The following is a 15422-nucleotide window of genomic DNA, read 5'->3' as shown; positions in this document are numbered from 1 at the left end:
TTCCCATATCTGCCGCAGTAGTTGGCTATATATTTAAATATTTCAATTAATTATCAGCTTCTCAAGTTCAGGAACTACTTTACCTTACTCAAATAGTTTATTTAAAAATATATATATATAATATTCTCCAATTCAGAAAAGGATAGAACTTCCCACAATGTAACATTTTTTTTTATATATATATAAAATATTTATGCATTCAGTGAATGGAAACAGTTTTACTGTATACATTTTTAATGTTGTACTCTATGCAAATTTGCATTACCTAAAAATATACCGTACTTCTGTAAATTAAAACAAGCAGGGAAAAAAACCTGTAGCTGTGTGCTGGGTTATAATACCTAACAGCAATGATATGAAAGTTTTAGTTTTTAATTTAAGAACTCACAAACCACATTTTACTTTGCGAGTGCATAAATAGAAGACGGAATACATTCTGGCTCTGTTAAGCTGAACTGTAGAAGAGGTTACAAAATGTAAATATATTTATTAATTTTCAGTATTTCAGTGTTTCCAAGTCCACCTTTCATGATAGTGTTAAATAAATCATGGTCCTATCCTTCCAAACATTTCAACACTCTTTAAAAAACAAAAACAAACAAACAAAATTTTAAAGTGAAATGTCCTCCTTCATTGAAGTGTTAGATCATATTTTAAATTACTGCACTCCCACACAATATTTTATATATATATATTTTAAATATATATATATATTTATATATATAAAGAGACCAAATAGGAGACTACATTTTTTACTGTCAATATGTTTAACATCGCATACTGTAGTTGTATAAAACATGCATTTTCTGGGATAATTATGAACACATCATGAATGAGCCCACATAAATTATATTTTTTGTACAAGTCCAAGTTAAAAAAAAAAAGTCAGATTAAGTGCCTCTGAGGCGCTTTCTTCCCAGCTATCAGTTCTCAAAACACACTACTGAAATATTTATCTATGCCTACAGCTATGTGCTAGAGAACCAGATTTAAAATTTTAAAATACATCTACAGTATGGTTTACTTTTCTTAGATTGTGACAGTCCTTGGATATTGTTTTGTGAAATGTAAAAATTTTCACAGATTATTTTTTTTTTCCCCAGAAATAAAAAACACATCTAGGAGAGTATGCAAAATCAAGGCAAAATGAAGTTTCATAGCACTTAACAGAGGGTTAATATAAGTCAATAACTAATATTGAGGTTTGTAAAAAGGGCTGAATGAGCAGTTACATGTACAAGCAAATGGTCTAGTAATTCCAATGGTATCAGACATTGTTTCTGTAACCAACACTTCTCCACCCTTAAAACCAGTTGATATACATTCAAAATAGGCTGACATTGATATACTTACTAGGTGTAAAAATAGTGCACTATTTTTTCTGCCACAAAGCAAAATTGCATCTTAAGAGCTGGTAAACCTTCTTTTTTCCTTAAATAGAGAGAACGGGCAAAAAACTTGAAAAAAATTAAATTAAGGCAATTAGACAGATAAACCAGGACTGCCCATGATGACGTAGCTGAAACTAGCATATACTTCAAACTTATACTAGCTGCTGAACACTGACATGCAGCTTTTGATAGACGTGTATGAATGGTATAAACTTCAACATTATGGCTTTATACAAGTGCATAGTTGCAACTGCAATAAGTAACGGTATCTGATTAATAAGCATAAAAAAATAAAGTGGAAAGATTTTTAAAACCCTCTTGCAGTATTACAGTACAATATATATACACAGTATAATGGTCACTTCTTACAGATGCAGTCTATATCACTATGGTGGATCTTCCTCCTGTTTTTGCGGGCATGCTGGTGGCATCTTTATGAAAGCTGAAAAGTCAGTATCTTCCATTTTAATATTCATTCTTCTCGATCCTTTTATGAAATGTAGTGTATGTGTCTTGCCAAGAAAGCTTTTGTGGAACAGAGTTTAAAAGATTACCTAACATCCTTTTACTATTTACCAACCATTCCTCATTTGATCAGTCACTCAGGGGAATACAGGAAAACCCTCAGAGATTAGTAATTTATATTGCAGCAAAAATGTAAACCTCTGATATATATAGCACAATCTCTCAGGAAAATATATATTTTTAATATATTTTGGGATATGTTTCAGTCTTGCCGTAACGGGAAGAAAATTATCACCTTGAATTGTGTCTGCATTCACGGAAAGCAGTTAGCTGAAAAAGAAGCAGGAAGTTTGGTCAGTAAATGCAGCAAATGTAAATCCGACAATAATATACTTCCTCAAAGTCTTCATTTAAGATGGGCTCATCAGCATACTTAGAAGAAATGTCATTCCTTTGCATTCAACAGCATCATTACTTAAGTATAGTACATCCTTACACATGATGATCCCAAATCAAATAAACCCCCTTGTAATATATGAGGGTAAAAATCACACAACGTTAACAGTCACTTCTAAAAGATTAGTAAACTGTAAGCTTTTAATACATAAAGATGCAGTATATTTAATTAACATAATGCTTGTTACTGTAAACACTAAGCCAGTTAAATTCTACAAGAGGTGGCATCTCAGTTAATTGAGTACACAGCTGAGGGACAGCCCTAGTGCTGCTGTCATCGCCTGTTCCTTTCTAAGGCTGAGGCACACCTTACATACCATTTAAAGGAATTCTTAAGAGCTTAACATTTATGTGTTTTTTTCTGTGTAAAAATAACATTTCATCAACATGTATAATGATTAAACGTTGAGAACTATAAAAGTGTTATCACTATTTCCAGTACATTTGCACTGCATATTTAAGTGAGCCACAGGACAAATTAGATCAATATAATGGCCGTATTTTTTGTAAAGCAGTCAAGAAAACTGTGTCACAGAAGCTGCAAAGCCCATTTGTTTACGTGGTTTTCAAATGCATGGTTAGAAAAGCACAACACTGCAAAGGAAAGCCAAGTCAAATTCACTTCATAACACATGTAGAAAAGGCAAAATGCAGAACTCCGGTGATTTCATGTCTGCTAGCCATAGAACAGTCAGTTTATATTAAAAGCTCAAAAATGAAAAGTATTTGTAAATACCAATTCTATTTCAGCTAAACATCCAAGTACAACAATCTCCCTTTTAGCATTCAAAAATTATATGCAAAGGTTAGCAATATTAGCACTGTAGATGACCAACTACTCTGACAACAGCAGTATTTTTTTTTTTCAGGCAGGCAGACATGAATTTGAAAAAAGATCTAAAACTAGAATAACAAAAACACTGACAAAAGCAACAACTTCATTTTAATGAAAATGACTCCTCTAAAAATTCATCAACATCATGAACAGAATCTCATTTTTACTGTTTAAAATATTAAAATGAGATCTTGTATTTTCTTGGCTTTGAGAAACAAAATCCAACATAGCATGCTGTATTCAAAGGCAAACAAATCCATTCCTCTCTATTTAGATTTACCCCTTATACTTCTTCAGAAATCAAAAACATCGTCATCATCATCACCATCAATATCATCAACATCATCAAATGACCAATCCCAGTCCTTAAATGCCAGATCAAGTAATCTGCAACAGGAGGGTTTGATGTTTAATGTGTGTCACGCTTCTATAAAAGACTTCAATATTCCATTTGTTATCACTAAACCTTTCAAGTAAAGACTGTATTAAGGTGGGTTCATTCCTTTGCCTATCATGGAATATGAAGATTCAGTTAAGTGTTCATGCAAGCCAGGAATATTCAAAATTTATCTCACCAATCATTCAGTTGTATGAACACTTACCATATTGAGTTTTTCCCAAAAATATTTCAGTAGAAAAGACCAACATGTACATTTCATAAAATTAGCTGCTTTCTGTTTTGCTGCTGTTCTGGTTGACTGAGGTGCAGTTTTATGCTCTCCCGCTACCCCTTTCCAGACAGTAACACAAGGCTAACAATTTTTCCCATAAAGTAACTTTGCTGAACAGAACATCAAATAAAATAGCATCAACTGAATTTACAAACAAATACACAGTGGGATTTCACTATCCAGCTATCCTGTAGCTCACTATTTAAAGCTAAGCAATGCCAAAAAAGAGGACATATTAACTTGTTCTCTATGCATTGCTGTCTGCATTCCTTCTATGGTCGCTATAGAACAAAGAAAGCAGGCAAGGCAAATCTTGTCAGTAAATGAGTCATTTTGCCTCTTTTAGGTATTTATTTTGGGATGGGATGAATCATTGTCTAGAAGCATTCATCTCTTTCTGTTGTTATCAAAGGATCTTAGACAAATATCTTAAGTACTAACTCCTCAACTGTCATAGCTACAAGAAATGAAACCCAGTCTAGTCACCTCTCCAGTAAGCAAAATGGATTTTAAATCAGGATTACATGCCAACCATAGAGGCAGAGATAGAAATCTTATCCTAAAAAAGTTCAGTGTGTTTTAACTAAAGCATGCTACTGTGTTTAATGCAGTTCATCGCATGCTTTAAACAAAATAGGTTTCAGGGTTTTTAGTTTTTAAAAGTTTTTACACTTTTAAATCTGATATATCCTGAAAAGGCTCAATATTCACTTACTATATGAGCTATGGCTATTGAAATATGTTAAAGTTGATTTCTGAATGGATAAGCATAAATTGTATGCTCTGTATCAAAAACAGGTTTGCCCTGTCAAACCATCACAAAGAACAACAGCCATGAAAACCTTGGAGAAACAATCACTGTGTGAAATTCCTAGTAGGGACAGCATTTGCTGCCAGGGTTCCACTGCTGGCTTATCTCCAACTTGTCCCCAGCCACCCAGTTCCCAGATTTAACTGGCAACTGCATTTTCATTCTTAATCAAGTTCATAACAAAAAAATTAATTATTCCAAATGGTAAGACCTTGCACAAAAGCCTCATAGAAGCACAAGTCAGATATAAATTGGCCATAGCAATTACAGTAATTTATAAGTATGTGGTTTCTAATTAGAAGTATTTAAATCCATACAAACTTCCACTGGTTTGACAGAGCTGCATTAGTAAGGTGACAGGTGACATGACCTCACAGAACTACACTTTTCCATCTCTTAGGTGTATATGCAAAACTAACTTGGAAAGTTTAACTGCAAAAAATAAAACGGTTTACACACAAAAATATTCATCCTTCTCCTTTTCCCACCATTATAAAACATACAGATAGAAAAATACATACATAGAAAAAAAAATTCAAGACTGATTCACGGTGGAGGAGAACCACAACTTAAAAGAATGGTAAGAATAAATACTGCGTTATGAAAGCATTTTATAAAAAAGGTCATGAAGATTGAAAGAAAGGCATTAGAAGGAGAAAAATTATTTTCAGAACACCTAAGGATTGCTGTGGAATAAGAATCATAATTTATAATAGACCTGTTCTTTGTCAACAGTAAGAAAGAGAGTAACACTACTGAAGTAGACTGTAAACATTACACAGAAGAAAAGCATTCTAATTGTCCCCCATGAATGTTTCCTTAATTCCTGCTTCAATCCAATCATTAATATATTGGCTACTTTTGCAAAGAAACTCTTCAATAATCAGTCCCTAAAAAGCAGTGACTAAAAAACTTTTTACTTGCATGATTATGATTAAAAAAAAAATAATCTAGTAATTTAAAATTCAAATTTTAAATTCTGACTTTCTTTTAAATATGTAAAATAAATCACCAAAAATCAGACTGTATGGAGTTAGGAGCAAAGTGAAATTAAGTTACTTTGAGTCGTTTCACTATGCATTTCCACACATTAAAATACTAGCATTTTTTTAAGCTCTAACTCTTTGTAGCATGAGGCTGTTTTGTGGTAACTGCAGCATCACAGTAAGAGCACACTACGCTGCATTCCCCCCACTGTGGTGGCTCACCCAATACAGTTTTCAACCAGCCAGCTTAGATAGTGGTAGCAGTCTGGTCACAGAAACAAGGAGCTAAATACTGTCCAACCACTGCCAAATTATCTCTCCAGGGGAAAATGTTAAGCTTTTGCTGAACTGTCCATTGCTGCTGGAATACTGCAACAAACAAAACAACTCAGACCAAACTTTTCACAGGCTGTCAGCAACCCGGGACTGATATAACCAAGTATTAGCTAGTATTCTAGGTGATGAAAAAGGCAAAGTGAAAAACACCTAGAAATCCCATACTGTGCAATCACATAAGCACTACTTGCAGAATGTTTTCACTTACACAATGCAGTACACGATTTTGCTCCTTAAAACTGATCCAGTAATACATTACTGGTTTTCGTACGCTTTTTTTTTTTCCCAGATCAAAACAACTTATTAAAATTATTCTTTTAGGAATCGTGAGACATGTGCATGAGTCCTTCTAGGCTGAATAAGTAACTGAAGCAAATTCTCCCACCCTTTGGTAAGTGCTCAGCTACTTGACCAAATGGTGACACCACCCACCCCCCCCTCCCACCTTCCTGCTCTCTTTCAAAAAGCATGAGTGATGCTCAGACAGCTGCCTACCACTGCAGCAATGGGCTCCACGCTGTGGAACCCACATGGGCAGAGGTGCAAAAGTGAGAGTCATCTGAAGTAGCTCTTCACTGTAGATGTACAAGAACATGCTGTTCATACACTGGGAGGACTGAATACTGAAACTAACTCTTCCTAAACATCAACTGTAAATGGAGTCAGACAGAGATACATACATTTGGTCAGATGAAACACACGTTAACATACAAATCCACAATCAGGTGTCTAACCTTAGAGCAGGTCAGGAATTCAAACACATGCTTCAAAATCAAGCAAGAAGAAACAAAAAGACATGTAGTCTTTTACTACATATAAGGCCTTCTAGACTGCCTTTTGAAGGCACCTAATTCTCTCCAAGGTTCATTAGAACCACAAGCACTTCACTGCTCAATTTCAAATCAGGTACAGTAGTGGCCATCTTGAAAAATGTTAAACCTTTTTCTCTTTTCTTTTTTTAAATTTTCACACCCTTCTCACTGACTCTTTGCCTAATTAAACCCCATTTTCCCTACCAGCTGCCATTTTACAGGAACTATTAGGCTCAGATGATGCTATAGGTTCTACCTATTACACGTAAGAGCAATAGGATAGACTATCAGTATGGTAGGCTTAACTAACAGGTAACACAAGGTCCTTTAAACAAGGGAACAAATATAAGTGCTCTTCTTATAACTTAACTGAGGTTTATAAAAGACATGCTAGATCACATGTCAGTAGTTGACATTTGTGGTCAATTATCCTTATTAACATATACAACATTAATTGTAGTAAATTGTTTAAAGCAATAAATTAAATAGCAGCTCTTCTGTCACACCTTGGTTTGTTTGGAGGAAGCTGTCGACTTGGTCGTCTGATGGACTGGTTTGGCTGTACCTTCATGGAAGTTCTGGGAGAAGATCGAGCAAAGGGGTCTGGTGCTGGAGGCTTCTTGGGTATTTTTTTCACCAGTCGGCTCACCCATTTTTGCTGTTCTTCTGTAGAATTAGCTAACAGTAGTAGATTCTTTGCCGTTGAAATATCGTAGTAGACTGCAATAAGAATTTTTTAAATAAGAATATTGTATTATGCTAAACGTGTCCCCACATCAAAAATTAGTTGTCAGATTACCACACCCTCACAGTCAACACACAGAGAAATCAACAGAGAAATCAAAGGCAAAGTGAATGAGATTTTTCCAAACCAGGTTTCCAGGCTGCTGACAGTCCCTCCTCCTTAGATCTAGAGGGTAACAACTTAGTACTATGGAAGACACACACTCACATGGTGAAAATCAGGGAACGGTAACACAAAGAAGGGTGCCTGATCCCAAGAAACTATGTAATGTGAGTCACAACAAACAAAATTCACTATGTCATCTATTTCATAACATGCACTCACACTATCATTTTGCACAGCAATGCAGCACAACACACAGTGTGAGCAGCCTTACAACTACGATGCTTTACAACACAACATGTGTATGTACCTATACTGGCCATGTGCCATTAACTCACAGCAGGGAGCTGATCCTCATGTAGACACCCTTAGAAAGGTTCTGATGGCTACATACTAATTTAAGAAAAACCTACCTGTTTATGTTTAGCAGGTGTAAGACCATTACTAGAATCCTCTGAATCTATGAGACCACCTTGTGACTACGTGCATATTCAAATACTTGCTGTTTACCTTTGCAAGGTGCTATAATCTCTTCTTTTTTATCCATGTGATCTTTGTGACATTTGATATGGCAACGGCGACATTCTAGAGCAGGAGGAGGTTTAAACATATGCCACAGTGGCTTCATACAAGCTTCACAATTGGTTGGAAAGTGATAAAGAGTAGGTATAAACTCATGTCCTTTGTGACAAATGTAATTTGATTTCTCTCCCATGGGCTCCACAAGAAATTCCTGTTCCTTTTTGCTCTCTCCTTCATTAGCATATAGAATCTAGAACCAAAGTAAAACAATCTCAGTACTCCTAGATGACAAATGTAAATCTCTTAGTCAAAAGACTGAATAATTACACTGGAATCAATTTTTTCCCCAATAATTTTTTAGTAAGTATTTCATTAGACAAAGTTATGAAAATATTTTTGACAATGTGTGAAATACTACGTTTGTTACACTAGAAATATTAATTTATTACTGAATACCTGGAATATCCTAGGAATTTCCTTGGAATCTGCTCTGTACACATCAGTCTGAGTGACTGGGCGGACATGGAAGAGTTTGCTATAGGAAATTATTTCAATAAGAAAATTAATGTTACCAAAATGATGAATTTAAATTAACAGAGTAAGTTAGGATAAAATATACAACATTAAGACCTAGAGCCATTAAAGATTTGTCAGTACAAATTTCTCATCACTTGATTAAAGTCCTATCTTTCAATCCTACATATGAACTTCCAAAAACCCTAAATAAAAAGCAGGCACAAGCATGCAGCTGTATTTGTGAAAAAAATCATGTGACTTGAAGGATTGCCAGTAGCTTTCTAGCAGAATCCATGCTCTAACCTCTGAACATCCACATTCTGAATTCATTAAGAAAATACATTAACTATACCACCCACCTATAAAAGCATGTTCCAAGTGACAATGTACAAACACGAAAATTACAGCCACTCTGCTATAGTTTTCTTAACATTCTTTGCTACAACATGTATATGAGGTAAGTCTAGCTGAGCTAGTGGAAGCAGTTTAGTTACATCAGAGCTCAACAGAGCTCCCTGCGTCAGACTGAGCAGCACACTACTGCTGCACCCACTGCTTACAGTAAACACAATTCTTCATCACAACAGACACTGAAAGTCCCAGCTCTGTAGTTCAAATTAAAAAAGTACACCCCATTTGACACTGTGCTCCCAGACTGAACCTCAAAAGGCCTTTTATCAAAGTCTTTCCAAAGTTCACTGACAAATTGGAAGAAAGCATCTCACATGAGAATACTTACTCTATATCTAATACCATATAGGGATTAGATTGTTCTTTATCTTGCTCACTGTCATAGAACAGGATCTTCTTACTGCTTACAATTACATACTGTTAGGAGATAGAAAAGGATAAAAATATACATTTTAATCCAGCTCATTACAGATGTCAAAAATGTCACAGGAGTATTTTTCTACAATTTTATTAAGTGGTAGCTAAATGGACAACAGTAATACTGTACGCTAACTCCATGACTTGCCAATAAACAAAATTCTGATTACCTGAGAAATCAATTTATGTTATCAGATTAATTGGTATTTAAACAGATTTAAGTACCTAGCAAGAAATAAAAATGAAAGTCTAGAAAGTAAGATAAAAACTTTTCAATTCTATTTTACTGATTTAATTTTCCCTTGGACAGGTAGAGAGAGTAACTGTCATCTTATGATGTCTACTTTACACATGCAGTTCAGAACTAATAGGGATCATACTTACAAAGATCACTGTTATACTTACCAGCACTGCTAGCAATTTTCATAAAAAAACTTGTTACCTAGAAGACCTCCTACTTCCAGAATTTTGTCCAGAATGAACAGTTTGACTGAGCAGTAAGTGAACTGGTATGAAAACGTGTATGTTACTCTTTGGGCAAAGACCCATTGAAGAGGTTACTGAAAATCAGTAAATGAGTGAAGGCTGCACAAGGCAGAAGAGTATTAGTTTTATCTCTTAAATACAATAAAGAATCAGTAAGGGCAGCTGCTTCCAGGCTCTGCTGAATTCCAGCTACATAATACTGCTGGGAATGCTTATGGCTGAATATACAAACATTTGAAGATCCTGAAGACTGTTCTCACCTCTGGCTGGACAAAACGTCTTAACATATTACAACTGTCTTAACCTGATCCCCTCAGATGTAGCTATACCAGCTAACATATTTCATACATTTAAGTAATGAGAGAACACGTATCGAAAAAAAATTAAAGTATTGAAAACCTGCAGTAAGGTTAAAATCCAGACTACACATGAAACAAGATCATAAATCTGGTTTTCTTACCTTTTTAACCCATCCAAATTTTTTTGTGTTATTTCTAACAGGCAGTGATAGCCAGCCTTCCAATCTTGATTCTGAAAGAGATATATATTAAAGAACATATTCACAAAACTTTTTTATTCTTGAGATTAATGTGCACTTTTGAAGTTATCAAAGATCAATAATAAAACCACAGAGCAAACATGAGAACATGAACTATTTAAAACTACAAGGTCTTGCAAAACGTATCACAATAAATTATGTATTCCTGAATACATCCAATAACCAACAAGGCAATCATAAAAAAGTAGTAGACACGAGGAAGAAGGGGAAGAGTAAACTTGCAATTATAGCACACACATGCCCTTTAGTAATTTCTTCAAGACTTAAAATGCACAAGTCTATCAACCTTCACCTTGTCAAAGAGCATCTGAAGATATTAGTACAGACCATACAACATTCAGTTCAAGAGAAAAAAAGGTAAACTACCACCACAAATAACCTATATACTCTATATGCTGGGTAAAATTTCAGAAGTTTAGTAATCTTAACTCATATGTTTTCCTCCGTAAATGTTTCATTTTTTCTAATTTTGCCTATATCTCCTAGGCTTTCCCATCCAATAAAAGGTAATGTTTGGCTAATCCTCAATACTTGCTTAAATTCAACTGCTCTTTCACACACTTGTAATATTTTATATTACACTGGCACCTTAGTCAGATCAGATTTACCAACAGTATTAACAGCTCAGCTGTTGTTTGACACACATTTCAGTAGTAACCACAAGCTAAGCAGGATCACGCTTTTCCTAGTGCTTGGTAATATGTTTTATCACGTAGCCTTTGACCCTATTTTTAGGGCCTACACTTAATATAAGCACTTCTTTCCCCTATGTTTTACTAAGAATTACTACTCAATTGCAGTAATATTCTTCTAATGAGTTTCCCACCTTAGCAGATAACCTCTACTGCTGCTGAGAAACCTCCAAGTCACAAATACTGAAGCCTTACGTAGCGACAAACAAAACCATGAAAGAGCATAAGCATGCTCCAAAACTGCAAAAGATACTTCCCTTCTTACCAGAGAGTATCTGCAGGCTCCTGCCCGTGTTTAACACAGTGTAATAAATAGTTATTAGATGTTCATACAATTCTCATTTTGTCTAGAGAGACTTCTTGAAGCAAGGTATTTATTCAGATATGCACTGTCTTCAAAGCTTATTCTATGTAAGCACTGCTGTTGATGTCACATTTTTATGTACATACCAAGTACATGAAGCAGTTCTATAACATCTATTTTGCCTCACGCCCACCATTTTAAATTATTCCTTTCAACTACACCCAATACAATCATAATGCTGATGTAAAAAAAAAAAATATCCTTCCCAGATCCAGGAAGCATGTATTGCTAATGTTGTGGGGAAAAAAAAAAAAAGCATTAATATATTTCCTATTTTTCTCGGTGATCTCTAATACTATCACATGAAATTGGACAAAATTAGCGTCTTGGGTTACATTTCTTCATTTCTGGTGTCCATTCTATACTAACAGATCAGAGAAAGGGCAGAATATTCCAAAATATTCACAGTACATGCTTATAAGCAATAGGAGGGGAAAAGACAACACAACTCAATGACCATACCTCAAATCTGCTGTAATGTCAGCAAAAAGTCCTAGCTTAGATATGATTTCTATTTAGAAAAAAGCAAAACCATGCAGATACCACAACAGCAGCTAACAAGGAAAAAATTACATATGAATGATTCTTTTATTAGAAATCTCACAGCAAAACCCAGACGAAATGCATTATTCTTTACTCTAGTTTGATGAAGTAATGTCAATATCCCCAAACAAGTTTTGCCTTCAGTGAAAATGTATTCACACTTTAAAAGGAACCTCAAGTGAAATACAGAAATTTAAATGTAAGTAAAAAACCTGGCTCTGACGTTAACATTAAACGTAAAGTTTTGTTCAACACAGTGTATATGTAGTCATATAAAATGAATATAGAATTAGTAAAACAAAGCTCTGTTTTACCAGTCGTATCATTTCACGATATGCTTTATGTATCTGAAAAAATGAATTTTGCTTGTCTTACCATACAAAAATCAAATATAAGATTCAAATTAAGGCAAATGTAATACTTAGAAGACTGGATTTCTGGGAACAAATAATGTAAATTTAGATGGTGAGGAGTTATGATATCTCCACACTTCACTTAAACACAAGGATTTGACTTTTTGGTATCCAGTATCTTAGGGTCATATAAATAGCTGCAGATACTGGATAGAGGTTACCTTGAAAACAAGGCCACAAGGCTAATTTATTCAATGCTTAAATAAAAATGGTGGGTTTATAAGTGGCAGCAAGCATCTATAAACGTTTAGAGAAAACGGGCTAATTATTTGTTCATGTAAACTTTTTCATGTCTTTGATGGCAGTGCTTACTTCCACTGCAGTGTGTTTACTGCCAGATATGGTTGTGGTGGGTTTTTTGTTTGTTTGTTTGTTTGTTTTTTTAATAATATATTAATAGTGTTAGTTTTGAAACAGAGAAAAGGACACAGTAAGAACAAAACCAAACAGTTCTCAGGGATGTCACCTGTGCTATCAACTTCTGTAGGGCTGTGGGAACAAGACAAAGGTTCTTCCTCTGAGTCAGAATCAGAATCGAGAAGCATGCGAGAACTGGAAGGCTTAGTGGCAATACTGACAGAGGTAGAAGAGTGCTGGTAGGTAAAGGACATGGATTCCATAGTGTGGGATTGAGTGATATGGACTAAACATCAAGCATAAAGGAGGAAAAAGGTAGAAAATAAGTCAAAATAGAACCTCTAAGAAGAGAGTATTAGTTTTACATTTCATCACATAACAGTAATTGCAAAGTAACCACCACAATAAGGTGAAAAAACCCATTTAGTTTTAATGGGGTACAATAAAATTTTTTTAAGTAAGTTCTTAAAATAAATGTAAGGTGAAGTATGATTACAAACAGATTTAGTTAGTAGGTGGATAGTGATCATTACCAAAGTGCTGATAGTACTGTAGAAATACAGGAGGATGAAAAGCCACAGAATCATCAGAGTATTAATTTAGTACTTCAGCTTCTATGGTAAAACATGGATATAAACCCAATTAATACAGAAATATTAATAAAAATTAACATACCAGGGAATCCATCATCTGCCTCAGCATCTCCAGGTCCACTGCCTATGCTGCTGCTGTCCAGACCGATGTGCATTGACTGCAGCTGTGAACGAAGCTGTTCAATGTCACTGTCTTTGCTGTCCAGAGTCATCTGGAGTTCAATCCGTATCTGACTCTCTTCTGCTATTTGCTGTAAGGATAAATGACAAGATTTCCTATTATCCAAATACTCAGTTATTCAGAGAAAACATAAGTAGAAAATTACACAGACTTTGCAGTCAATCTGAATACATATACTGCATATTTCTTTTGGTCACGGGAAATTCAGGAATAGCAACTGTATATACTACCTTAAAGCTTGTATCAATTCAATGAGAATTACAGAAAATGCTATCAATGTTTCTATTTGCAAAAGGATCTTACTGCTTGCATTTCATTGATTTCCTTCTGATATTTGATCATCATTTGGGTTAATTTTTCTCGTTCAGACTTCAGTTCCATATGCAGTTTCCTATTTTCTTTTTCCTTCCGCCGCACGTCAGTGTCAGCTCCACGTTTGACTGGACCCTTTCGATTCATGATCTCAGCCAATTTATTCACAGCCTTCCCATGGAAAATTAAAAAAAAAAAGACAGACAAATCCACATCAAGAAATCCAGTTATATCATGAAGAAATAAAGTCTTCTCTCCTATCCATGACCAGACACTTTTAATCTAACTGTAAGTTAAGAGCTCTGCAATACAGTACTATAAAGTTGCTTTAATTCAATGTATTGCTCAAAATTGAAAAGAAGGTAATGATGTCATTTTCACTTTAAGTAAGCATTAGCTGTGAACACTTTACTCATTTAAATATTCCTTTCCATTTTCAGTATCTAGGCCCAAAATATATTTTTGGATTAAAATGCCACTTGGTGCTAAAAAAAAATCTAGAACAAAAGCAGAAATATACTGGTTTATGGAACTGACAGAGGAATATAAGCCAAGATGGAAACCAGTAAAACATTAATTCATTTGACTGAAGAGTTTTGCTGGACTGCATCTAGCTTAGGTTCCTCTATCTATCCTAATCATGAAGATGCAATTTTGCTAAACTGAAAGTCCACTCAGTAGAAATAAATAAATAAATAAATAAAATTAAAAAACACCCCAGTATGTTTTGTTTCAGAAGCAAAAAAGAATAAATCTTTAATGGTACATGTAAATAGATTACCATGGAAAGTCTTCTATGAAAAATTATTTGATTCATGAACACTATCTCTTCATTCCTTTAGACATTTGCTTACCTGGGTTTTCAATGTTCTTTCATTCAACAACTGTTTCTCAAATTGTGCTTTAATATTTCCTACATTTGCTTCTTCTTCTTTTAGTTTTGTAATTTCTGTAGCAAGATAATTAAAAAAATTTATGAAAGCTCATTACAGAAGAAAGCACTACTATTAAAGAACAAAACTGGTTTCATATTAAATTACATTTGGTTCAGAGAATACATACGCTCTTGTACTTCCTTCAGTTTATTGTTTAGTTCTTCTTTCTCATTAGCAAGATTAGCTACATCACTAGTTAGTGTCCTATTTGCTTCCTCCAACTACAAAACAAGAAGTACACATCACCATGTAACAAAACTCATTTGGCATATGAAAGCATTACAGGACAGAAGGAAATGATTCAGAGTGAAACCAGGATAAGGATAAGGGGACTAGTTGTAAGAGGGGCAGGAGCACAGAAGAAAGAATGATTAGAGAGATGTGTGAAAGAAACATAAGCTATTTAAAAAAAAAATAAAATCACAGGAAATAAATATTTTTAAACATCAGATATACTTGTATATCATTTACCTCTAATTATGCTAAATAACAATGGATAACTCAAACTGCA

General features: G+C 34.5%; 1 protein-coding gene across 2 annotated transcripts in view; it reads right to left on the bottom strand.

The window, feature by feature from the left end:
- Positions 1-1087: 1087 nt before the first annotated feature.
- Positions 1088-15422, bottom strand: part of ROCK2 (Rho associated coiled-coil containing protein kinase 2) — a 54276-nt gene continuing 39941 nt past the window's right edge. The window contains exons 22-31 of one of the 2 annotated variants that reach the window (XM_026844084.1): positions 15039-15132; positions 14831-14925; positions 13968-14147; positions 13566-13734; positions 10423-10493; positions 9388-9476; positions 8589-8667; positions 8121-8382; positions 7270-7483; positions 1088-2186 (exon numbers count right to left, since the gene is read on the bottom strand). In XM_026844084.1, coding sequence (XP_026699885.1) covers positions 2183-2186; positions 7270-7483; positions 8121-8382; positions 8589-8667; positions 9388-9476; positions 10423-10493; positions 13566-13734; positions 13968-14147; positions 14831-14925; positions 15039-15132 — 1257 coding nt within the window. In that variant the 3' untranslated portion in view covers positions 1088-2182. The other variant, XM_026844083.1, reaches the window with a different exon arrangement.

Source organism: Athene cunicularia (assembly GCF_003259725.1).
Source record: "Athene cunicularia isolate RWA chromosome 3 unlocalized genomic scaffold, athCun1 chr3_part1, whole genome shotgun sequence".
Lineage (NCBI taxonomy): Eukaryota > Metazoa > Chordata > Aves > Strigiformes > Strigidae > Athene > Athene cunicularia.
The sequence above is the reverse complement of the archived record's forward strand: the minus strand, read 5'-3'. Positions and strand labels throughout refer to the sequence as shown.